Source organism: Coregonus lavaretus (assembly GCF_964263955.1).
Source record: "Coregonus lavaretus genome assembly, chromosome: 36".
Taxonomy (NCBI): Eukaryota; Metazoa; Chordata; class Actinopteri; order Salmoniformes; family Salmonidae; genus Coregonus; species Coregonus lavaretus.
Window position 1 is genome coordinate 12,833,917 of NC_140023.1, and position 25,827 is coordinate 12,859,743.

The 25,827-nt window shown below is 47.5% G+C and overlaps 2 protein-coding genes across 9 annotated transcripts in view; one reads left to right on the forward strand and one right to left on the reverse strand.

The window, feature by feature from the left end:
* Nucleotides 1-10,492, forward strand: part of LOC311110926 (stromal membrane-associated protein 1-like) — a 61,047-nt gene extending 50,555 nt beyond the window's left edge. For 7 of the 8 annotated variants that reach the window (XM_084153566.1, XM_084153567.1, XM_084153570.1 and 4 more), the window contains 4 exons: nucleotides 994-1,103; nucleotides 7,096-7,309; nucleotides 7,482-7,807; nucleotides 8,881-10,492. In XM_084153566.1, coding sequence (XP_084009692.1) covers nucleotides 994-1,103; nucleotides 7,096-7,309; nucleotides 7,482-7,807; nucleotides 8,881-9,018 — 788 coding nt within the window. In that variant the 3' untranslated portion in view covers nucleotides 9,019-10,492. Of the gene's footprint in view, nucleotides 1-993; nucleotides 1,104-7,095; nucleotides 7,325-7,481; nucleotides 7,808-8,880 lie in introns of all 8 variants that reach the window. The other variant, XM_084153569.1, reaches the window with a different exon arrangement.
* Nucleotides 10,493-11,100: 608 nt separating this feature from the next.
* Nucleotides 11,101-25,827, reverse strand: part of LOC311110768 (galactosylgalactosylxylosylprotein 3-beta-glucuronosyltransferase 2-like) — a gene marked incomplete at both ends in the record, with an annotated part of 42,465 nt that continues 27,738 nt past the window's right edge. The window contains 2 exons of the mRNA XM_084153333.1: nucleotides 11,101-11,187; nucleotides 14,186-14,334. Of these exons, the coding sequence (XP_084009459.1) occupies nucleotides 11,101-11,187; nucleotides 14,186-14,334 (236 nt within the window). The remainder of the gene's footprint in view (nucleotides 11,188-14,185; nucleotides 14,335-25,827) is intronic.

Consider the following 25,827-nt stretch of genomic DNA (forward strand, 5'->3'; position numbering starts at 1 on the left):
ATTCTTTCCCTGTCTCTTTCTCTCTCCCCAATGTCCCATGGTGTTTCCCTCCCTTCATAGAGAGCAGCTGTATTGTAGACGGGCATGTCTCTGTGGGATCACAATCAACCAGCATCCCTGTTTCTCTTCCAGCTGTGTCTCTCTCTCTCTCTCTGCCTCTCTCTCTCTCTCTCTCTCTCTCTCTCTCTCTCTCTCTCTCCTCTCTCTCTCTCTCTCTCTCTCTCTCTCTCTCTCTCTCTCTCTCTCTCTTCTCTCTCTGCCTCTCTCTCTCTCTCTCTCTCTCTGCCTCTCTCTCTCTCTCTCTCTCTCTCTGCCTCTCTCTCTCTCTCTGCCTTGCGCTCTCTCTCTCTGCCTCTCTCTCCTCTCTCTCTCTCTCTGCCTCTCTCTGCCTCTCTCTGCCTCTCTCTCTCTCTCTCTCTCTCTCTCTCTCTCTCTCTCTCTCTCTCTCTCTCTCTCTCTCTCTCTCTCTCTCTCTCTCTCTCTCTCTCTCTCTCTCTCTCTCTCTCTCTCTCTCTCTCTCTCTGCCTATTGAGCTTATATCACATTTGAAAATCAGATTTATGATTCCAAAAATAGCCCTTGAAAACAATTGGCAGTTTGTGATCCACAAATTGAAATTCAATTCCATTTGAACTTCGGAGGTGAAATCACTGTGAATGAAAATCCATATCCACCTGAAAGTAATGGGCCGTTTCTTAGTTGACTGTTTTGAAATAGCGTTGAGTTATATTCATATACCTGTGTCGAGAGAGCTGACTGGGCTTTTTCATTCATTTAAGGTTCTGAACCCCAAATAAATAATCTCCCAAAATATCCTCCTACGTCTAAGGAGGGAAGGGGAATAGGCAGCACATCATAAATAATCAGGAGTCATATACACACACACACACACACGGATATGAGATTTCGCACAAAATCAATACTGCCTACAGGTCAATGTTTACTCTCTCCCTTCTCTCTCTCTCTCTCTCTCTCTCTCTCTCTCTCTCTCAGATGCACCTGCAGGTGGAGCTGCAACCAGTGCTACTGCTGCACCAGTCAGCGATGAGGACATCTTTGGTCCAATGGTGTCCAACCCTCTGCCCTCCTGCAACAACACTCAGGTACCAACTCTCACCTCTTCCTCTGGACCACCTCACACCACAACCCCAAATCTCACCTTCTCGCTCCATCAACCTCCCATTGTTGTCAGACTATGCCCTCTCCCCTGTGGATACAATTGTAGTCAGTGAAGACAGACTGGAGCACTGGGCTTTGTGTTCCTCTGCAGTAAGAACACACTCATACACACACATTGACCTCAACTCATGCGCGCACACACACACACACACACAAAAACACACACATACACTACCAGTCAAAAGTTTGGATACACCTACTCATTCAAAGGTTTTTCTTTATTTTTTTGGACTATTTTCTACATTGTAGAATAATAGTGAAGACATCAAAACTGTGCAATAACACATTTGGAATCATGTAGTAACCAAATTAGTGTTAAACAAATCAAAATATATTTTATATTTGAGATTCTTCAAATAGCCACCCCTTTGCCTTGATGGCAGCTTTGCACACTCTTGGCATTCTCTCACCCAGCTTCGAGGTAGTCACCTAGAATGCATTTCAATTAACAGGCGTGCCTTAAAAGTTAATTTGTGGAATTCTTTCCTTCTTAATGCGTTTGAGCCAATCAGTTGTGTTGTGACAAGGGTATACAGGAGAAAGCCCTATTTGGTAAAAGACCAAGTCCATATTATGGCAAGAACAGCTAAAATAAGCAAAGAGAAACAACAGTCCATCATTACTTTAAGACATGAAGGTCAGTCAATAAGGAACATTTCAAGAACTTTGAAAGTTTCTTCAAGTGCAGTCACAAAAACCATCAAGCGCTTTGATGAAACTGGCTCTCATGAGGATCGCCACAGGAATGGAAGACCCAGAGTTACCTCTGCTGCAGAGAATAAGTTCATTAGAGTTACCAGCCTCAGAAATTGCAGCCCAAATAAATGCTTCACAGAGTTCAAGTAACAGACACATCTCAACATCAACTGTTCAGAGGAGACTGCGTGAATCAGGCCTTGCAAAGAATCCACACTTTACCAGCATGGCTACCACAGCATTCTGCAGCAATACGCCATCCCATCTGGTTTGGGCTTAGTGGGACTATAATTTAGTTTTTCAACAGAACAATGACCCAACACACCTCCAGGCTGTGTAAGGGCTATTTTACCAAGAAGGAGAGTGATGGAGTGCTGCATCAGATGACCTGGCCTCCACAATCCCCCGACCTCAACCCAATTGAGATGGTTTGGGATGAGTCGGGCCACAGAGTGAAGGAAAAGCAGCCAACAAGTGCTCAGCATATGTGGGAACTCCTTCAAGACTGCTGGAAAAGCATTCCAGGTGAAGTTGGTTGAGAGAATGGCAAGACTGTACAAAGCTGTCATCAAGGCAAAGGGTGGCTATTTGAAGAATCTAAAATGTAAAATATATTTTGATTTGTTTAACACATTTTTGGTTACTACATGATTCCATGTGTTATTTCATAGTTTTGATGTCTTCACTATTATTCTACAATGTAGAAAATAGTAAAAATAAAAACCCTTGAATGAGTAGGTGTGTCCAAACTTTTGACTGGTACTGTATAACAGACAAACACATAACACACACTCATAATGTGCAGTCTAGTCCTCCCATTGCATGTCCTCTGAGAGCTGGAGAGAGGTCGGAGTGTATTGTGTTAATTTCACAGTGTAAACCGAGACAGTGTGTCCCTGTCCCCAGCTCCCCAGTCACAGCTGACACTGTTGGTTAGTTAAGGCCTGTCAGATGAAAGGACACGCCGCCAATAATGTGTCTGTGGATATTACCACTGGAGAGGGAGGAGGATGAGAGGGGAAAGGAGTGGGATGGGGAAGAGGGAGATTGGGACAGAGTGCAGGAGGAGAGAGAGAGAGCGAGGGAGAGGATAGTCTGAACTGAGGAAGAGAGAGGAGCCATATTTCCCTCTCTCACTTTCTCCCCCTCTCTCAGCTGTCTCGCCAGTCTGAGAACAGCAGTGGAGAGCTGGAGAGATAAAGAGTTAAATTCAACATTTGTGAACGAGGTGTGTTTGATAGGTGCCACAGTCATTCCCCCACTCCTCCCTTCATCCCCTTCCAACTCCCATACCCCCTTGGATCTCCACTGCCCACACACACACACACACACACACACACACACAGAAAGAACATGGATCTCCCCTTTTCTTGTTTCACGGCTCACAGCATACACCGGCTACATGCCACCTGGGAGCACGCCAACCCAGGACACAGCACAGTCCTGACTCTGAGCATGAAGAGCAATTATGGCTGGTTGGTTCCAGCATCTCCAACTACCGCTGTTACCAACCTCAACCTTAAATAAAGGTTAAATAAAAAAATAAAAAATAAACCTGCCTTTTCTCTCTCAGCCCCTCCCCTCCCTCTATCCCTCAGCCCCTCTCCTCACTCCATCCTCTCTCCCCTCCATCCCCTCTCTCCTCCATCTGCTCTCCACCCCTCTCCTCCCTCCATTCCTCCATCCCCACTTCCATCCTCCCTCCTTCATTCCTATTTCCTTCCCCCCTCCCCTTCGTTTCCCATGCCTGTCTCTCCCTCCCTACCTGTCTACTGTTCATCTAGGGGACACACAACACATTTTCAATGCTTGCACGTGGAAGGAATCCAGATACACAACGAAAGAATACACATGAATACACACTTTCCTACTGGCTGCTTATGATTGTTTTGTGCTACTGGTTTGAACTGTGGTACACACAAACACACACCCCTACATTAGACAGCACTGAGCTGCTTTCCCTCCGCTATTAAAGAGGATTTCGTTATGCTCTTCTATCTCTGAATATGTCAATTATGAAAATGTGATTACAGCTCTCCATGACCTGGGATCTGTGTTATCCCCAGCTTCTCAACCAAGGACCCTTTTTTCACTCTGAATATTCTGGAAAAACAGAGGCAGAGAGATGGAAAAATATTGATGGAGATGGAGAGCAAGAGAGAGGGTGTTCTCCCACCAGTCGGTTATTAGTCTTTCAATCTGTTCCCCCTCTTTCTCTTCCCTGGCCAGGTTAGTCTTTCAACCCCCCCCCCCCCCCCCTCCATACACATGCAGACGCGTTACGTGCACTCACAAACCTTCTGCTCAGTAGGATTGTCGGCTGTAGACGGTGTGTCAGAGGGGGGTAGTGTGTGTGTGTTCTGCCAGATTCTGGCAGGCTGGTACACACGCTGCTAAGTATTTGTGGGTCTGAATGTAGAAGTATATGAATATTGACACCGTGGGAAAAGGCTGTTGAATGGAAATGCCACTTCTAATTCGCAGCTTTGTGGAGATTCAACAGAGGGGAATATAATACGGAGATTGGAACACAGTGTGCCAGAGTGGGAGCCCAGCTATGCACAGATCGTGTGTTGCTGTGTACCTGACTGTGTCCACTATAAGGACATGTACAGTCCCTGCTTTTTCTTCCACTTCAGTCTCTTTGTTCCCTCCACATTGACCAGACACACACACCCCTCCCTCTCTCTCCTACTCCCACTTCACTGCTGATCCAGAAGGCAGTCAGACAGAAACACAGATCTAACATTAGGAAAACTCTCCTTGTTGGGCCACATGCAAATGCCTGGGTATTTATAGCACATTGATACATATTGCAACACTCCAGAGCCGCCTGCTTGTCACCTTAATCTGTCTCGGCGCTAGTATAGTGTAAATGGACTGTGTGTGTGTGTGTGTGTGTGTGTGCGCGTGCGTGTGGACAGTAAAAGGTCATGCTCATGAATGTTTAAGTCCCTGCTCCAATAGCACACCGTTTGTGTGTTTTAATCACCACTGTGTGTGAATCGGATGTCTGTGACTCAGTTCGTCTGTTTGTACAAGGCCAAGTGTACAGGTGTGTAAGTATGAGACTACTATTCTGCTTTGTTCTGCACATTCCCTCTTTTTTCCTCCTGCTCCCTCGTTCCCCAGTCAAAGAGACTGCAGAGAGACGGGAGAGCAGCGCCGCCTGCTAAGCAGCCGAATGCCACAACACACAAAGCCCTTCCTGTGGCGCGTGTAAAGCTCAGTTATCGCACAACTTCTCTCCTGTCTCACCTTATTCATGAACTAACTCCCCCTTCTCTTCCCTCCTCCCTCTCTCTCTATCGCTCCTCCCCTTTCCCTCCTCCCTCTCTCTCTATCGCTCCTCTCCTTTCCCTCCTCCCTCTCTCTCTATCGCTCCTCCCCTTTCCCTCCTCCCTCTCTCTCTATCGCTCCTGCCCTTTCCCTCCTCCCTCTCTCTCTATCGCTCCTGCCCTTTCCCTCCTCCCTCTCTCTCTATCGCTCCTCCCCTTTCCCTCCTCCCTCTCTCTATCGCTCCTCCCCTTTCCCTCTCTTCCTCTCTGCAGCCTCTCTCTATCTTAGCCCTCCCTACACACACTTTTTCATATTTTTTGCCACCTTTTCGCCATCCTCATCCATTAGACTTAATGGGTGTCTGTGTGGGAGGTATGTTTGTGTGTTTAACCCCTGACAGTTGTGGAAATTGGCCTGTATGGATCGGGCCAAATTGAAAAGTTTCTAACAGAAGAACTATATGCATGACCATGGTAGCAATTGAAAGGGACCACTTTGGAGATGATGGGGTAATTATCAGACCAAAGGTGAGGACAACAGTTCCCCTGACACAAGACTGAATCCAAACATTACACTGTTGATTTGATGTGCATTTTACATTTACTGTACTTTTCACAGCATTAACATGTTTTGAAATCTGAAAATACTCTGGATACATTCAGTAACATAATACAAATATTAATTGACATTTTGGAGTAGGTGCAAGATAAGAAAAACAATTCCAAGGATTTGAGTGAGAGGGCTTACTGGTGTCTCCAAGTGGCCACACACCTATCCAAACTATGCACAGTTCCTAAGTCATTTCATTGCACATTTATGACTCTAGGAAAGAGCCTTCAACTATAAGGGGCTTTTTTGAGCTCTCCTAGCTTTGCCGTTGAGGAACTGAAGCAAGCACACTTGTAGTTTTTTGTTTGGAACACAGCCCTGCATCCTCACCTTCACACAATTACTGTTGTTGTTTACGCACTCCATTATAAATCGCAATCTGGGTCAGGTGGGCATAATTTGAAAGCATATTCTATTGTCAACATGGCTAGCTAAGTTATAAAATATGATCTTACAGTGTTAGGCTTTCAAAAGGCACTTCAGGCAAACATTGTAATTTTGGTGTGCATTCAAGTACGTGTGCCACGACTAATTTTCTTCACAATATGACAAACAGGCTCATTCTGTTCAGGACAACCCAGGGTATAACGCATGTCATTCTTGTAACTGTGGATCAAATATAGCGGTCATAAACGTTGATACTGTAAATTACATGAGTTTTCAAATATGGAAATGTGATGTGCGTCTCATCTTTCAGAACACATAGACTCCACTCGATTTACAGCATTTCCCTCACTCAGTTAACAAATGGGCAAAAGTAGCCCAATTAGCGGGAGGGATGGGGTTATCTTCTTGTCGCGTGCGGTGCTCAAGTTCAGAACGGCTGTCAGTCAAACCCATACAGCGCTGTGAAGCGCAGAACCTGAGCTCTGATGTCATGTATAGCATGTTACTGAACAGCCAATACGTTCCAATTTAAGCGCTTATCAATGACAAAATCTGCCATTTTCAACCTGTATATGCGATGAATGGGGCTGTGACAAGGGTTAAAATGTTTTTATAAAGGGTGTGTGTCTTCTCACGCTAAGCCTCATTCTCGCTATATTCATCTCTCTCTTCTGCACCAGTCTAATTAACATCATTCATCTCACTTAAGGTGACCACCACTTCTTTTCTTCGGTCTCTCTCTCTCTCGCTCTCTCCTTTAAGTGCTGCCTGTCAGTCGTACTACCTCTACCTTGTGAGTGCGTGGACGTGCGTGTATTTGTGTTTGTGCATTCTGCTCATGCAGGTTGGCTTTAGTAAATCAATTTGCTCCCAGATCTATCACACACACACACACACTCATATATATTCTCTCTCATCTTCCTATGTGTTGTTCTGTCCCTCCAGGCGGTCTCCAGTGCAGCCCCAGGCGCCCCAGCAGTAGCAGCACCCGCGAGGGGATCGGGGGGTGCAGCTGGCCCCCAGGCTAATCTGGACCTCTTCAGTGAGAAGAACAGTAGTAGCACCAAGACAGAGGAGGGGGCCAAGAAACCCCTCTCCAAGGACTCCATCCTCTCCCTCTACAGCAACACTACGGTCAGCCCACAGCCTGCTGCCCCAGGTAACGCTACGTACAGTACGTACATAGCTGAGTGAACCTATTCTTTATGTAACGTTGCTGCAGCAGACATCTAGTGGCGGTAACCTTAAGAATGTATTGCCTCTGCTGATATTAAGTGTTGACCCCAATGCTTTCTCTTTCTCTGTGTGGGTGTGTGTATCCCCTCTTCCAGCTGCTGCTATGTATATGGGCCAGCCTCCGATGCAGCAGTTCCCCAGCCAGCCCTCCGGACAGCCTAACTTCCAGACTTACCCCGGAATGGGCGGCGCTATGCCACCCACCACCATGACGGGCGGGGTTATGGCCCAGGGAGGAGGAGCCATGATGGGGCAGAACTCTGGCATGATGGTCAGCATGGCGATGCCCAACGGTTACATGGGCATGCAGCAAGGCATGATGGGGCCTCAGGGTGGAGCTATGCCAGCGGGGGCGGGGACTCCCCAGATGTACACCGCCATGCAGCAGCAACAACAGCAGGGCCAGTGGAATGTGAACCAGGTATTACACACAGTGATGCAGTTAGAAATGTGCTAGTTGGAAATGGACCTGATAAAACACACACACACAGTGGGTGATCATGGGGGAACTTCTCTACTCATTCCCCCCTCTGTTTGTGTGTGTCTCTGTTCCCTTATCCGACCTGTGTGTGAGCGTTGTCATTTTCCTGACGACTGCAGGAGGTTAATGAGAGATCATAAATCACTGTGCCCCCGCTGACAACACATCAAACACACACATTCTGCCTCGGTGCAGTACATGATATGGTCGTGTGTGTACTGTAATGGGTTCAGGGCGTGCTGTTGGGCTTTTAACCTATGGGGGGGGGGGGGGGGGTGCTACTCAAAAGTGCTCTAGAATCATTAGGCTTGTCTGGGCTACACACACAAATACACACACATCGAAGACGATAATTCTACCGCTGCAAGGGCATTTATAATGGATTAGATAGCCAAGACTGGACAGTAGGAGGAGAGGCAGAGGAGAGATGGGGAAGGGGGGATGGGAGTGAAATAAGGGAGATGGACTGACTGAGGAGAAAAGAGGAGGGTATACTCTCTGGTCCTTTACACATGCAGTAAGGGAATAATGTCTGCTGTGTTAAAGGGATACTTCCCCAGAGTCAGATGAACTTGTGGATACCATTTTTATGTCTCTGCGTGCAGTTTGAAGGAAGTTGCTAACTAGCGCTAGCACAATTGCTAACTAGCGTTACCCATAAACTTCCAGTCATTGTGCTATCTGATAGCATGCTAGTAAATACCCATTTCCAGTCATTGCACTAACGCTAGTTAGCATTGGCTCACGGAACTACCTCTAATTTCCTTCATACTGGACACAGAGACATAAAAATGGTAGCCACGAGTTCATCGGACTCTGGGAAAGTAGATAAATGGCCTCATTGCCAAACTCCCAAAGTATCCCTTTAAGCTGGTTGTTGCTGTCATTCTAGAATTGTCTAAATGGGTTTGTCCAACCCTCTAACGGTCTCTATTTTCTCTGCCCTAACCCCCCTCTCTCTTTCTCTCCCTCTCTCACACACCATCTCTCTTTATCTCTTATCTCTCTCTCAGATGACCCAGCAGATGTCGGGCATCGCCATGAGTGGTGGTGTGGCAGTGCCACCCGGCTTTGTCCAACCAGGTGCTCCAGTGGGCAGGGGGGTGGGACCCCCCTCGGGCCAGACCCTCAGTACCCAGCTGTGGAAGTGAGGGAAGGGAGGGGGGAGAGGGAGGCAGAACAACCATGTCCCCCCCAAATATCCTCCTTTAGCCTCTCTCACCAACTGCAAAACAAGAAACAACGCACAGGGGGCAATCTATGGACTGCTCCACTGTTCTCCCTCCTCCCCATTTATCATTCCTTTAGAGACCCCTCTCTCCCTCTCTCTGTGTGCTGAGGAGGGTCAAAGGGCAAGGGGGCAGAGTCTCTGGTGAAAACAGACTGTTTGTCTTTTTACAAGGACTTTTACTTTCCTCCTCTTTTGACCTTTTTTTCTTTTGTTAAAAAAAAACATATTGGCGAAAGAGAAAAGCTGCTGGACCAATAATACAAGCGTCTAATAATAATAATATATCATTACCAAAACCGATAGCGAGTAAATAGATATTTAAATGGAAGATATGGATATCATGTTGGTGACCACCCCATCCCCCAATCAATATCGTGTGTGTATTATACTGAACCCCCCTCTGGGCATTCAGAGCTCCTGTAGCAGAACATTGTATGATCCAGTACTGTGTTACTGTATGTGTGTCTGAGATAGAGGCCTCCCACCCCCAGTCATGTTGTGTTCTACCATTCGCCATCTTACTGTGGTGTTTTGTTGTGTGCAGTACAAAAAGAAGCACAGTTATGTCTGATTCACACTATAGTGCCAAGCCAAGCTGTACTGGGCTGGCCTGGTTACGCGTCCACCATAGTTGCTGGACCCATGCTGGAAATGACAATGTGAAAAGACAATATATATTATCTGAGCCAGCACAGTGGTTCGGGGCAGCCCTACAGTGTGAATCAGGCATTCGTTTGAGGCAAATAAACCTGGACGACAGTCGGTGGGGCAGGGAGCTTACATGGATGGGTGGGGGAGGGGACCAGAATACGTCAAAAAAAGAGATGATGACAGTGATGACATAACGCTCCAGATGATTCAGGAAGTATGTTGACATTGGGAGCCTAGTGGAGCTGTCAGGGATTGGAACAGTTGGCTTAACATCATGTGTGCTTACTTCCTGGCCTCTGTGATGACATATTCTCTGTCTAATCCTGCTTTATGTCAATTTATAGATTCTATAGTGGGGAAAGAAGGTGAAGAAATACTGCAGGGCAAAGGGGGAAATAGGTGTGCACTAGGAATAAACAAACAATAGAACAAACAGACATACATTGTGTAGTGTAGTTCCAAGGTAGAGATTCTATCCACATACAGGGTCCCTCTGCCATGTAATAACAAGAGAACACACACAGCGCGTCCTCCAGGTTTATTTCTAGTGGTGTTCAAATTTTCTGGTGCCTAGTACAGAGAAAAATGTTATTTCCGTGCATTAAACAGTGAATAGCCATGAACTATTGTGACCATTTTTGTCCAATGACTAGTTTATTGTAAAGTTGTTTTTCTTTTGGTTTGTCATTTTCTTTTCCTGCTTTTACAAGAGGGTCATTTGGAATAAATGTTGTACTCCTGGAGTTTGTCTTTGTGGTCCAGTGTGTCACAGACCCACAGACACTTGAGGACAAGAAAACCAATAGGAATGTCAGCCATGCGGAATATATTTTCTGTTCATTTCCCGACGATTGTACATGTCGAATGGCCACTGTTAGTCGACACCCAGCAGGTGATCTACTACTCAAGGCCGATGTTCTTGTTGGTATGTCTTAACAGACATACACAAATATTGTTCAGTTTCATACTCCTTACATACTCACTGATCAGTTACACACATGCATACACACATAGACAGACAGACAGTCTTGCTTAGTCCACATACTTCAGAGGAAGTCACTTCATAAGGGACTGGGCCACATATTGCAGTACAAGAGCAAAGTCCACTGGGAAAGCACAGGTCACCCCAGTGCATTATGGTCCACATTGAGGTCCGGGATCTCATTGAGCCAATCACAACATTCAGGCAGCAGTTCCCATCCATGCAATTGGTCCAAAGTCTTGTCTGTCATAGTGTAATCCATGTCAAAGTTATGGTCAAGCAAGGTGCTGTCAGTAGTGTAGTTCAAGAAATTACAGGCAGTCTGTCCGACCAATGGGCTTGCTTATTCCTCCTTGGTTATCCCGCCCCTTAGACCTCGATGACCACACTGTCCTGTCGATGTTTGGGCTCGTTTCCCAGATTCACCTTCTCTGTACGAGTGTGCCACACCAACACCTGAGAGAGGGGGAGAGAGGGTTAGTGTGTGTGTGTGTGTGTGTGTGTGTATACTCTGATGAGCACACAGCAGATGGATGCAAAACTGATATAATTGGGTAGGAAAAGCAAGTGTTCCACTATAGCATTGAGCCAACCATGTGAAATGTCATGGTGCCTTTGTTAAAATATTCAAGAAAAAGCTCTGTGTGACAGAAAGTGAAGGAGTGGATCAGACAGAATGGACTGATAGTTCTACTTTTTACTGTAGTACATGGAAAGTGCCTCACTCCTATTTCCAACCCAGTGGATGGTGGTAATTTGTGTTCACACACACACACAGTGATGGATTGTTTGGTGTGCAGTGCCATCCGTTCCCGGCTCCACTCAGGTGGAACATGTCATTTCCTGCACACGGGGCTGCTAATTGGGCCATTTTGCATATCTAACGAGACCAATGCTGCAGCCAGCGAAGCGGTCAGAGGTTTGTGTGAATTCTATTGTTCCTCTCCTAAATCCCTTCCCTCCTATTTCACCTCTTCTCCTCTCTTCCCTTCTCTCCATGTAGCTCTCATTCTCTCATAAAATTCTGCAATATTCTAGTCTGGTCTGTAGTGCCGATTTGAGGTAGAATCTAGTTAGAACCCATCTGTAGTAAAATGGGAGAGGTTGAGGTAGAATCTAATTAGAACCCATCTGTAATAAAATGGTTGAGGTAGAATCTAGTTAGAACCCATCTGTAGTAAAATGGGAGATTGGTTCTAACTAGATTCTACCTCAATCTGTTCCCGCTCAGCCCAGCCCAGTCAAAACTGTTCGCTGCTCTGGCACCCCAATGGTGGAACAAGCTCCCTCACGACGCCAGGACAGCGGAGTCACTCACCACCTTCCGGAGTCACTTGAAACCCCACCTCTTTAAGGACTACCTGGGATAGGATAAAGTCATCCTTCTACTCTTACCCCACCCTTACCCCACCCCCCAAAAAAAACAAAAAAACATATTGTAAAGTGGTTATCCCACTGGCTATAAGGTGAATGCACCTATTTGTAAGTCGCTCTGGATAAGAGCGTCTTCTAAATGACGTAAATGTAATAAAATGGGAGAGGTTGAGGGAGAATCTAGTTAGAACCCATCTGTAATAAAATGGGAGAGGTTGAGGGAGACTTGGCGGGGTTTCCGGCAGTCCAGTCTCTGTTGGCACCCAAAATGCTGAGTTAGCAGAGTGGGCAGAGCGCCCTGTGCCAGTGTGTCTAGTAGTCATAAGACAGTCTGACTCCATGCCAGTAAATCTACTGTCTCTCTCTCTCTCTCTCTCTCTCTCTCTCTCTCTCTCTCTCTCTCTCTCTCTCTCTCTCTCTCTCTCTCTCTCTCTCTCTCTCTCTCTCTCTGTCTCTCTGTCTCTCTCTCTCTCTCTCTCTCTCTCTCTCTCTCTCTCTCTCTCTCTCTCTCTCTCTCTCTCTCTCTCTCTCTCCTCTTCCAAATTTGATTCTCCTTTATCTGTCTAAAATATTGTCTCATCTTTCTCCCTTCTTCATCCTCATTTTCTTCCTTATCTCTGTCTATTTCTTTCTCTTCTCTCTCTCTCTGTCTGTCTTGTTCCATCTCTCCTTTAACCCTCCCTCCCTTACTCCTTCTCATCTCTTGTCTCTACTCACTCAAAGTTTTTAGCAGTTTGAGCGTTTGTTTTCAAGGATGAAGTTAGATCAGTTTTGTATTTCCTCCCTGGTGCTTAAATCCATTTGGACTTAAAAATTAATGACATCCCACTGGGAAAAAACTGGTTGAATCAACGTTGTTTCCTTGTCATTTCAACCCAAAAAATCTATGTGATGATGTTGACTCAACGTGAAAAACGGATTGGATTTGCAAAAAGTAATGATATGGTGGCATTTGTTGTTGAATTCACTTTAGTGGACAACTCAACCAAATCTAAATCACAACTAGACGCTGAACTGACGTATGTGCCCAGTGGGATTTACCCATTGATTCGTGAAGAATATAACTTCTAAATGCCCCATTAGCTTAGTTCAACTGTCGCACCCCATCAGAACCCAGAATGTAAGCTTGTTTTACTCCAATGTGTGTAAACAAAGTACATATAAATAGGCTCAAAACATGGCTAAAACTATCATGTTGATATCATGTTTGGTCAGTCCTTGCATCCATAGCTCTGTCTATGAATTTGAGAGTGGTTACATTTCTCCAGCCCCATCCCTCAGCTTTTTACTGAAACAGGGGTGGGGAGTAACGCTTTGTTATTGTTTTAATTGAGGATTTCCCCTTTAAGGTTAGCATGTGGGGAAGGTAAGCTGATACTAGATCTGTACGTAAGGGCAACTTCTACCTGGGGTGCATTCAGTTCGGTTTAACGTCTGCTACGTTGCGTGATATAGTCCCGTGTAGCTCAGTTGGTAGAGCATGGCGTTTGCAACGCCAGGGTTGTGGGTTCGTTTCCCACGGGGGACCAGTATGAAAAAAATTAAAAATGATGCACTCACTAACTGTAAGTCGCTCTGGATAAGAGTGTCTGCTAAATGACTAAAATGTAAATGTAATGTAAAAATGTAATGATGGTTTGTACAAAATGACACGTTTCCCCAAAATGGAGTGCACCCTTCTGTCGTACTGCAGTGCTAGGTTGTTATTGGTGATGATGTCAAGTCCTTCTGGCAATATGGCCGTGGTGGGTGATAATTGATGATGTCACATTCTGCTAATGGTGTGTATTAATATCAGCTTGCAGCGGCCCCATTAACCTAATGGGCTGATAATGATGATGACTAACAGTGTCATGAGCTGCACAGGAGAGGAGGGAGGTAGCCTAACTGATGAAGAGAGTACGCACAGTCAGATGAGGCTATATTAGGAGATAGCGCTTCATCACAAAAAGTTTAACCAACGAAAACATTCTCACTGTCATCCCAACTTGTTGTTTTGACCAATTATCAAGTCTTTGGGGTCTGATATGGGGTTAGAGGTCAGGGATTAATGCGGTTGCCACAATGATAGGCTACTCACCGTAGTGCAGTTGTTGGCTTTGGGCTCCAGGTCTCCCACCTTGGTGATCTGTTTCAGGAAGTCAGACTCCTGCATGCCAGGCTGGGAACCCCTACGCTTGAACAACGCCCGTGGGCTCCCCAGGACCACTTGGAGGTTCACTGCAAAACCTGGAGAAAAGGACGAGGAAGAGGTTCATACGCCTGCTATGATCCTGGTCAGATGATTATGTCTCACACTTCACATGTCATTCTCACGTTGGATGTGCTGTTCTCCTAGAGGAGCAAAGTTATCAATTAATTCCTTGCTTCAATCCTCCTTGAAGTAACTACATACAGATCAAGGATGACCTCAAACTAGTGGAACTGGGCCTGTGTCCCACTATTGTGCTACTGTAGATCAGGTCTATCTCAAATGTGCGGCAGAGTGTGTGCACGTGGGTGTGTGTGTGTGTTTTCTGTTTATGACTATGCATTGAGAACGCCAGACCGTGTCACAAGAATATCCCACTACAGTATCTCATATTACTCTCCCTATCTCAGTTACAATATATGCGATACCACTGGGAATGGGGTGTGCTGATGGCTACATGGAATAGCATATTATGTGTCCTCGCGTCTCCACGTTTCCAGCACACTGTTTTCTAGGCCATAACTCTACTCTCATGGGTATCCTACTACTCCACTGAGAGATTGTGAGGTTGTGTGTGTGCGTGTGCGTGCGTGTTGTGTGTGAGAGAGTGTGTTGTGTATTTCCTGTATTTTGAGTCAAAGAAGTTAACCAGTTTAACACGCACACACACACACACACACACACAGTGTGTCTGAGTTAGTCCACTGAGATCTTCCTATTGGGTCAGTCCTATCAGGCATATTACGGAGCAGTGAGTGATACGGCAGTGAAAGCCCAGAAGCTGTACCCAAGGTATGATAGATAGGTATGAAAGCAATTATAAGATAGACATCTCTTAACTTGCAGCTAAGGTGGTATGGAGATTAGTTAGCAATGCCTGTCTGTTAGCAATGCCTGTCTGTCAGTGCAGTTTCTGTCTCAATAGTTTCATCCAGCTTCCTTTCCTGGCTTCCTTTTCTCTATGGTTCTGTTTCTATACATTGAATGTATGTGTTAGAAACTATACAAAGAACTCCCTTTCATTTTAAATAGCGCAAGTGAACAGTAAACCTGGTTTCTAAAAACAAATGAAGCAACACCTCAAGGCACAACAGCTCTCCCCCATGTGACCTACTTGTAATGTGTATGTACTGACATCAGGAGGTTGGTGGCACCTTAATTGGAAAGAACGGGCTCGTGGTAATAACTGGAGCGGAATCAGTGGAATGGTATTAAAAACATCAAACATGAGCAGTTCTCTCCTCTGCAGCCTCCACTGACTGAAATGTACTATATGTGTAACTGATAGATGCACACATACTACATGTTAATGTTTTAAATGTATGTAAATTGTAAAGTATTTTGTCTGTAAGGTATTTTTCGTTATGTGTCAGACCCCAGTAAGACTAGCTGTCGCCATTGGCATCGGCTAATGGGGATCCTAATGAATCAAGTCAAGCATATCTTTCTCTGCTAAATGATCACTGATATGGCAGGATACAATGGTGGAAACCTATCTAGTCATTTCAGCTGTCAGTGGTCGTGATGGAAAGGAGACAAAGGAAGGAGGTCATTTTAGAATACTGTGACACAGCACATTACTTCCTGTTTTAGGAGTGAGGCTTATGACCATTGGTCAAGAACAGGGTTAATGCTAGCAATAGCATGACTCATTAAAGACTAAATGATAGCATCCCTCTTTTTTTTGTCCCACTGACTCGCTCCATTCTTTCTTCTCTTCCGTGGGACGGGGTGTAAACACTAAACGCTTTCATGTTGCCCTCCCAAAATCCTCTTCAGTTGAGCGCTCCATTCCAAGACAATGATGGACAGGGCTCTGCGTGCATGTGTGTTTGTGCATGTGTGTGGCATGAGATATACAGAACCTTGTGTGCGTGTGCTTGCAAGTGTGTGTGTGTGTGTGCGCGTGTGTGTGTGCATGCACCAGAAGAATACTAAACTATCTCCTCTTTCTCTGGCCCAATTGTGGCCCAGTAAATTAGATGGAGCAGAGATGGGACGGCTTAATTGGCTCACTTGGCTGCAAACAATAGCCTACAATACCACAATACAAGTTACACATTGCAATTTACACACTGCTCAACATTGCCCATTCTACATCAGATGAATAGTGATTAAAGGGGGTTATTGTGGGCAAAAGAATGTGATTGCAGGTTTGGTGGTGAATATAATATAATATACAGTACCAGTCAAAAGTTTGGACACACCTACTCATTCAATGGTTTTTATTTATTTTTTACTATTTTCTACATTGTAGAACAATAGTGAAGACATCAAAACTATGAAATAACACATATGAGATTCTTCAAATAGCCACCATTTGCCTTGATGACAGCTTTGCGCACTCTTGGCATTCTCTCAACCAGCTTCATGAGGTAGTCACCTGGAATGCATTTCAATTAACAGGTGTCCCTTCTTAAAAATTAATTTGTGGAATTTCTTAATGCGTTTGAGCGAATTAGTTGTGTTGTGATAAGGTAGGGGTGGTATACAGAAGATAGCCCTATTTGGTAAAATACCAACTCCATATTATGGCAAGAACAGCTCAAATAAGCAAAGAGAAACAACAGTCCATCATTACTTTAAGACATGAAGGTCTGTCAATATGGAACATTTCAAGAACTTTTAAAGTTTCTTCAAGTGCAGTCGCAAAAACCATCAAGCGCTATGATGAAACTGGCTCTCATGAGGACCGCCACAGGAAAGGAAGACCCAGAGTTACCTCTGCTGCAGAGGATACGTTCATTAGAGTTACCAGCCTCAGAAATTGCCGCCCAAATAAATGCTTCACAAAGTTCAAGTAACAGCCACATCTCAACATCAACTGTTCAGAGGAGACTGTGAATCAGGCCTTCATGGTCTAATTGCTGCAAAGAAACCACTACTAAAGGACACCAATAAGAAGAAGAGACTTGCTTGGGCCAAGAAACATGAACAATGGACATTAGACTGGTGGAAATCTGTCCTTTGGTCTGATGAGTCCAAATTCAAGATTTTTCGTGTCAACCGGCGTGTCTTTGTGAGATGCAGAGTAGGTGAACGGATGATCTCCGCATGTGTGATTCCCACTGTGAAGCATGGAGGAGGTGTGATGGTGTGGAGGTGCTTTGCTGGTGACACTGTCAGTGATTTATTTAGATTTCAAGGCACACTAAACCAGCATGGCTACCACAGCTTTCTGCAGCGATACGCCATCCCATCTGGTTTGCGCTTAGTGGGACTATCATTTGTTTTTCAACAGGACAATGACCCAAAACAGGAGAGTGATGGAGTGCTGCATCAGATGACCTGGCCCCCACAATCACCCAACCTCAACCCATTTGAGATGATTTGGGATGAGTTGGACCACAGAGTGAAGGAAAAGCAGCCAACAAGTGCTCAGTATATGTGGGAACTCCTTCAAGACTGTTGGAAAATCATTCCAGATGAAGCTGGTTGAGAGAATGCCAAGATTGTGCAAAGCTGTCATCAAGGCAAAGGGTGGCTACTTTGAAGAATGTAAAATCAAAAATATATTTTCATTTGTTTAACACTTTTTTGGTTACTACATGATTCCATATGTGTTATTTCATAGTTTTGATGTCTTCACTATTATTCTACAATGTAAAATAAAGAAAAATCCTTGAATGAGTAGGTGTGTCCAAACTTTTGACTGGTACTGTATGTATAAAAACATGTGTTTTATTGTCACATACACCAGATAGGTGCAGTGAAATGTGTTGTTTTACAGGGTCAGCCATAGTAGTATGGCACCCCTGGAGCAAATTGGGTTAAGTTCCTTGCTCATGGGCACATCGACTGATTTTTCACCTCGTCCGCTCAGGTATTCGAACCAGCAACCTTTCGGTTACTGGCCCAACGCTGTAACTGCTAGGCTACCTGCCACCATTTAGGACATTTAGCAGACGCTTTTATCCAAAGTGACTTAATAATGCATGCATTTATTTTCATATGGGTGACCCCAGCGGGAATTTGACCCATGAACCATTGAAAGCGCCATGCTCTACCAACTGAGTCACACAGAAAGATAAGAAAGACTAGGGGAGATGGGGAGAGTAGAGGAAAGCACAGGGGAAAAGGGGAAAGTTGATAAGAGGAGAGGAGAGGAGAGGAGAGGAGGAAGAGAGGAAGAGAGGAGGAGAGGAGGAGAGGAGGAGAGCAGTAGGTTCTTCTGTTACAGTTTTTTTACAATCACGTTGGCACTAATTTCAGAACCTTGACGTCATTTTTAAAAACTCTAGACACAAAACTCACAACCAATGATCAAAATGCACATTTTTCAGAACTCTAACACTTTTTTTCAATTGCTTGGATACAATACACCTAAAACTAAGATAATTTGTTCATTTAATAAAAATCACCTTGTCACGAATTCTGCCGAGACTGCTCCTCCTCCTTGCTCGGGCAGGCTTCGGCGTTCGTCGTCCCCGGAGTACTAGCTGCCACCGTTGAATGTTTGTTTGGTTTTGTCTTATTTGTACACCTGTTTCTATTTAGTGTTCATTATGTCCCCTATAAGTTTCTCGTTTTGTTTGTGGGTATTTGTGTGTAATTGTCCGCCTGTCTGGTGTTGTCAGTTTGGTTTTCCTTGGTCGGACTTTATGGTTACGCATAGTTTGCGTGTACGTTTTACCTCCTGTGTCGAGGTCTTTATTTTTGTATTGAGTGTGTGTGTCACGCTCTGGCTCCGGGACTGTGTTGTTTGAGCCAGGGTTTATTCATTTGGTTGTGTTGGGTATAGGGTGTGTTCATTTGTTGTGTTTGGTATTGGTTTTGTTTTCCGTGGTTGGTCAGTGACTCCCAATCGGAGGTAACGAGTGTCAGCTGTCGGCTCGTTATCTCTGATTGGGAGCCATATTTATACTGTGTGTTTTCACCTTGTGGTTGTGGGTTTTTGTTCCATGTACAGTCATAGTCACTGTTGGACTTCACTATCGTCTTTTGTTTTGTATTTACGTGCTTTACTCATTAAAGTCATCATGTTCACTCGCAACGCTGCGCCTTGGTCTCCTGTTTTAGACGATCGTGACAGAAAAACCCACCACCAAAGGACCAAGCAGCGTGTCCGGGAGCAAAGATACTGGACATGGGAGGAGGCGCCTGGTAAGGAGATCGAGAGGCTGGCGATGGCCCAGGTGGGCAAATCGTGGTCCTGGGAGGACATGCTCGGGGGCAAGGGACCTTGGGGGAAGATCAAGGCCCTGGCGAGAGAGGAGCAACGGCGTCAGCAGGGTCATCGTTGGAAGGACGTGAGGCAACCCCAAAACGTTTTTGGGGGGGGGCACATGGCTTGGGCGGCTGGGCAGCAGGAGGCTGCCACAGGGAGAGGTGGAGAGAAGGCTACCGGATTACGGGAGCCATTGGCGAATAGAGGGAGGGAAGCAGTTGAGGCACGGCGTAAGAGACTGAGGTGTGTTACCAGTCCGGTCCGGCCCGTTCCTGATCCCCGGTTAAGGCCAGTGGTGTGTGTTCCCAGTACGGACCGGCCTGTTCCTACTCCACGCATCAAGCCCACGGTGTGCGTCGCCAGTCCAGCCCGACCTGTTCCTGCTCCACGTACCAGACCCACGGTGTGCGTCGCCAGTCCAGCCCGGCCGGTTCCTGCTCCACGTACTAGGCCTACGGTGTGCGTCGCCAGCCCGACCCGGCCTGTTCCTGCCACTCGCACCAGGCCTACGGTGCGCGTCGCCAGCCCGGTCCGGCCTGTTCCTGCCACCCGCACCAGGTCTACGGTGCGCGTCGCCAGCCCGGTCCGGCCTGTTCCTGCCACCCGCACCAAGTCTGCGGTGCGCGTCGCCAGCCCGGTCCGGCCTGTTCCTGCCACCCGCACCAAGTCTACGGTGCGCGTCGCCAGCCCGGTCCGGCCTGTGCCTGCCACCCGCACCAAGTCTACGGTGTGCGTCGCCAGCCCAGCCCGGCCTGTTCCTGCTCCACGCACTAGAACTACGGTGTGCGTCGCCAGCCCAGCCCGGCCTGTTGCTGCTCCCCGCACTAGCCCTGAGATGCGTGTCCTCAGCCCGGGACCACCAGTTCCGGCACCACGCACCAGGCCTATAGTGCGTCTCGGCCGGCCAGAGTCTGCCGTCTGCCCAACGGCGCCTGAACTGCCCGTCTGCCCAACGGCGCCTGAACTGCCCGTCTGCCTAACGGCGCTTGAACTGCCCGTCTGCCCAACGGCGCCTGAACTGCCTGTCTGCCCAACGCCGTCTGAACTGTCCGTCTGCCAAGCGCTGCATAAGCCGCCCGTCTGCCATGAGCCTTCAGAGCCGTCCGCCAGACCGGAGCCGCTAAAGCCTTCCGCCAGACAGGAGCCGCTAGAGCCGTCCGCCAGACAGGATCAGCCAGAGCCTTCCGCCAGACAGGATCAGCCAGAGCCTTCCGCCAGACAGGATCAGCCAGAGCCTTCCGCCAGACAGGATCAGCCAGAGCCTTCCGCCAGACAGGATCAGCCAGAGCCTTCCGCCAGACAGGATCAGCCAGAGCCTTCCGCCAGCCATGAGCAGCCAGATCCGTCAGCCTGCCATGAGCAGCCAGATCCGTCAGCCAGCCATGAGCAGCCAGATCCGTCAGCCAGCCAGGATCCGCCAGAGCCAGCCAGCCAGGATCCGCCATTCAGTCCGGTGCTGCCCCTTTATCCGGTGGGGTTCAGTTGGAGGAGGCTACGAAAGCGGGTAGTGACTATGGTGGGGTGGGGACCACGACCAGAGCCAGAACCACCACCGAAGAGGTATGCCCACCCAGCCCTCCCTTGGTTAGCCCTAGTTGAGGCGCGGTCGCAGTCCGCGCCTTTAGGGGGGGGTACTGTCACGCTCTGGCTCCGGGACTGTGTTGTTTGAGCCAGGGTGTATTCATTTGGTTGTGTTGGGTATAGGGTGTGTTCATTTGTTGTGTTTGGTATTGGTTTTGTTTTCCGTGGTTGGTCAGTGACTCCCAATCGGAGGTAACGAGTGTCAGCTGTCGGCTCGTTATCTCTGATTGGGAGCCATATTTATACTGTGTGTTTTCACCTTGTGGTTGTGGGTTTGTGTTCCATGTACAGTCATAGTCACTGTTGGACTTCACTATCGTCTTTTGTTTTGTATTTACGTGCTTTACTCATTAAAGTCATCATGTTCACTCGCAACGCTGCGCCTTGGTCTCCTGTTTTAGACGATCGTGACAGTGTGTTTTCAGTCCAGTAAAGTCGTTTTGACTGAGCCTCTGTTTCCTGCGCCTGACTCCCACCACACATCGACATCAGCCGTTTGACAGAATTACACACCAATATGGAGTCAGCAGGAGCAGCAGCGGCACCCGAGTCGCTGGAGGATCGGGTCAGCGGTCAAGACGCCAGGATCCAGCAACTCGGATCCGCCCTGCATGAGGTGATAAACACTCTGCGCCGATGGGAGAGAGGAGGGGTGCCCACACCTCCTCCAACCTTACCACCACCATCGGCCAGTCCTCCCATCCCAGCAACGGAATCCAGTGGGATTCGGCTCTCGCTCCCGAGGGCGTATGATGGCACCGCAGCCGGGTGTCAGGGGTTCCTCCTGCAGGTGGAACTCTACCTAGCCACCATACACCTGGCGCCCTCGGGATATGAGAGTGTTTCCGCCCTCATCTCCTGTCTCTCCGGCAAGGCGTTGGAGTGGGCCAACGCCGAATGGAGGGGAATAGACGCCGCCACCATCACCTACGCGGAGTTCTCCCGCCGCTTCAGGGCAGTGTTCGATCATCCACCTGAGGGGAAAGCGGCGGGGGAGCGTCTGTTCCACCTCCGACAGGGGAAGAAGAGCGCACAGGAGTTCGCCCTGGAATTCCGGACTCTAGCGGCGGATGCGGGGTGGAATGAGAGGGCCCTCATCGACCACTATCGATGCAGTCTGCGGGAGGACGTTCGTCGAGAGCTGGCCTGCAGGGACACCAACCTATCGTTCGACCAGTTGGTGGACATGTCCATCCGTCTCGATACCCTGCTGGCCACCCGCGGACGTCCCGAGTTGGGGCCGTCCATTCCATCCTCCAGCACCTCCGAGCCGAGCCCTATGGAGCTCGGGGGTGCTGGCGCTTGAGAGAGGAGAAGAGAGAGCCCGAGGGGGGCCGTCCCCTGCACCAACTGTGGCCGTGGAGGGCACACTGCGGCTAGGTGCTGGGGAGGGTCTCCAGGGGGACGGGACAACAGGTCACGCACTGGGGAGTCATTTCAGGTGAGTAGGCGCCCCACTTACCCAGAGCTCTCTGTTGTTCACTTGTGTATACCTGTAAGATTTCATCAGGTTGCACCTCATTCCCAGCATAAGGCGCTAGTCGATTCAGGCGCAGCTGGGAATTTTGTTGATCGGAAATTTTGTGTAAGGTTAGGGATTACCCTCCTGCCTGTTGATGCTCCCTTCCCTGTCCATGCACTAGATAGCCACCCGTTGGGATCAGGGTTGATTAGAGAAGTCACAGCACCACTAAAGATGAATACGCAGGGGGGTCATGAGGAGACCATTCAGTTATATCTGATCGACTCTCCTGCGTATCCCGTGGTGCTGGGGCTTCCCTGGTTAGTCACCCATGATCCCACCATTTCGTGGCAACAGAGGGCTCTCAAGGAGTGGTCTGCCCAGTGTGTAGGGCGATGTCTAGGTGTTTCCGTGGGGGCGACCTCGGTGGAGAGTCCGAACCAAGTGCCCGCAATGCACATTCCCCCTGAGTATGAGGATTTAGCACTCGTGTTCAGCAAAACGAGGGCGACGCGGTTGCCACCTCATAGACAGGGGGATTGTGCGATAGACCTCCAGACAGGAGCAGCACTTCCGCGGAGCCATGTGTATCCTTTGTCTCAAGAGGAGACGGCGGCTATGGAGACTTACATAGCCGAGTCCCTGAGACAAGGATACATACGGACCTCCACTTCCCCGGCGTCCTCGTGTTTCTTCTTTGTGAAGAAGAAAGATGGGGGTTTGCGCCCGTGTATTGATTACCGTAGTCTCAATCAGATCACGGTTAAATACAGTTATCCTCTTCCTCTGATTGCGAGTATGACTGAATCATTACGCGGAGTGCGGTTCTTCACAAAATTGGATCTCAGGAGCGCCTACAACCTGGTGCGCATTAGGGAGGGAGATGAATGGAAAACAGCATTTAGCACCACCTCGGGTCATTATGAGTATCTCGTCATGCCATACGGGTTAATGAATGCTCCTTCAGTCTTCCAATCCTTTGTGGACGAGATCTTCCAGGACTTGCATGGGCAGGGTGTGGTAGTGTACATTGACGACATCCTAGTGGATGTCATCCTATTGACGACATCCTCTTCTACACGAGCCGAGCATGTAGCCCTGTTGCGCCGAGTGTTGGGTAGGCTGTTGGAGCACGACTTGTATGTCAAGGCAGAGAAATGTCTGTTTTTCCAGGAGTCTGTCTCCTTTTTGGGTTATCGGTTGTCAGGGGTGAAGATGGAGGTTGACTGTGTGTCAGCAATGCGTAATTGGCAAACCCCAACCACTGTTAAAGAGGTGCAGCAGTTTTGGGGTTTTGCCAATTACTACCGGAGGTTTATCCGGGGTTTTGGACAGGTGGCAGCTCCCATAACTTCCCTGCTGAAGGGGGGCCCGGCGCGTTTGCAGTGGTCAGCTGAAGCGGACAGGGCATTTGGTAAACTGAAGGACCTGTTCACTTCGGCTCCGGTGCTGGTGCATCCGGACCCCGCTTTACCATTCCAGGTAGAGGTGGACGCGTCAGAGGCCGGTATTGGGGCAGTACTGTCGCAACGGTCCGGCACGCCACCTAAACTCCGCCCCTGTGCTTTCTATTCCAAGAAGCTCAGCCCGGCGGAGCGAAATTATGACGTAGGGGACAGGGAGCTGTTAGCCGTGGTTCAAGCCCTAAAGGTGTGGAGGCATTGGCTTGAGGGGGCTCAACACCCTTTTTTTTTTACCTCCTGTGTCGAGGTCTTTATTTTTGTATTGAGTGTTTGTTTTCAGTCCAGTAAAGTCATTTTGACTGAGCCTCTGTTTCCTGCGCCTGACTCCCACCACACATCGACATCAGCCGTTTGACACACCTGTTCAATATGACACAACTTAACATCAAAGTACTACTATTTCAAAAGTCAATTCACACATTACATTTCAGATGAGTGTCTATTCATTTCATTACAATTATCCAACTATCAATTGAAACAACTGCTCAAATTTATAAGTAACTGTTGCATTACTCTTAATGCATAGTTGTATGGAAACAGACAAACAATATTCCATGTTTAGATCATGAAAGTTTCAGGATAACGAGATTCATTGTCACCAATTAGCGTGGAGCATGAACCAATTAGACTACATTATCTATGGATGTAATATTTCATCATCATTCTTTATCAGACACCGTTTCTATGGTCCCATGTACCACCTTTTCAGACTATTTACAGTATTGCCAGTACTGCACTGTATGGATGCCGGCCCTTGTAATTGCTTGTCCAATTCTGCCAACTCGTTACTGATGATTGAGTTCACATTGTGAAACGAGTATATACAGAATTGATTGGGATCCACTTGCAACAACATAGCGATACGTACTGTAACATGGAGCCGGCAGGTGATCCAGGTCACAATAGAGGTCAAGCAGTGGTGGGAGGAAGACGAGGAAGACGTGTTGGTCAAAGGAATGGCAGGGGACAAGCACCCCTTCTGAGAGGTGGTCGTGGGCCTTGTTTGAGAGGTGTGGGGGAACGTGGTAGAGGACAAGGCCACGGACCAAGACAGCGGCAGCAACAGCAAAGAGTGTCCAATGAAATCCGAGCAATAGTTGTAGACCATGTCATAAATCATGGCATGACAATGAATGAGGCGGCTACAATGATACAACCAAACCTCAGAAGGTCAACCGTGGCCTCAATAATCAGAACTTTCCGCAATGAGAACTGGTAAGTCTTCAGCATGCACTAAACATTACGCTACTCTCAATTGTCAAATGACTGCATACCAATGTGTATCACAGAGTAGGTGGAGTGACCAAGTGTCTTCTTACTGTAATGTTCCCTGTAGAATTGAGACTAGGCCAAATAGGGGAGGCAGAGGCAAAATCCTGACTGACCAACAAGAGCAGGCTGTGGTCGATTTGGTTCGGGACAGAAATTATATTAGCCTTACAGAAATTCGCCAGCATATCTTGGACAATGAAGACATGTTTAACAATGTTGAATCCATAAGTTTGCCGACTATTGCACGCATGCTGAAAAGGCACCAGGTCTCTTTAAAACAACTATACAGAGTGCCTTTTGAAAGAAATGCAGACAGAGTGAAGCAAATGAGAACTGAGTTTGTTCAGATATGTTCAGTTTCAAGATGGCTGTTGTAATAAAATTCCCTAATAATTCTACATTGTACAGTAATCAGTAAATCTCTTTCCAAAATGTATTTTTAGAGGGTGATGGAGCTGGATGCTGATGACAACCATCACAAATTCATATATTTGGATGAGGCAGGCTTTAACCTGGCCAAGACAAGGAGGAGAGGTCGGAATTTCATTGGCAGGTTCCACCATGCTCATATGGTGCAAGCATGGTT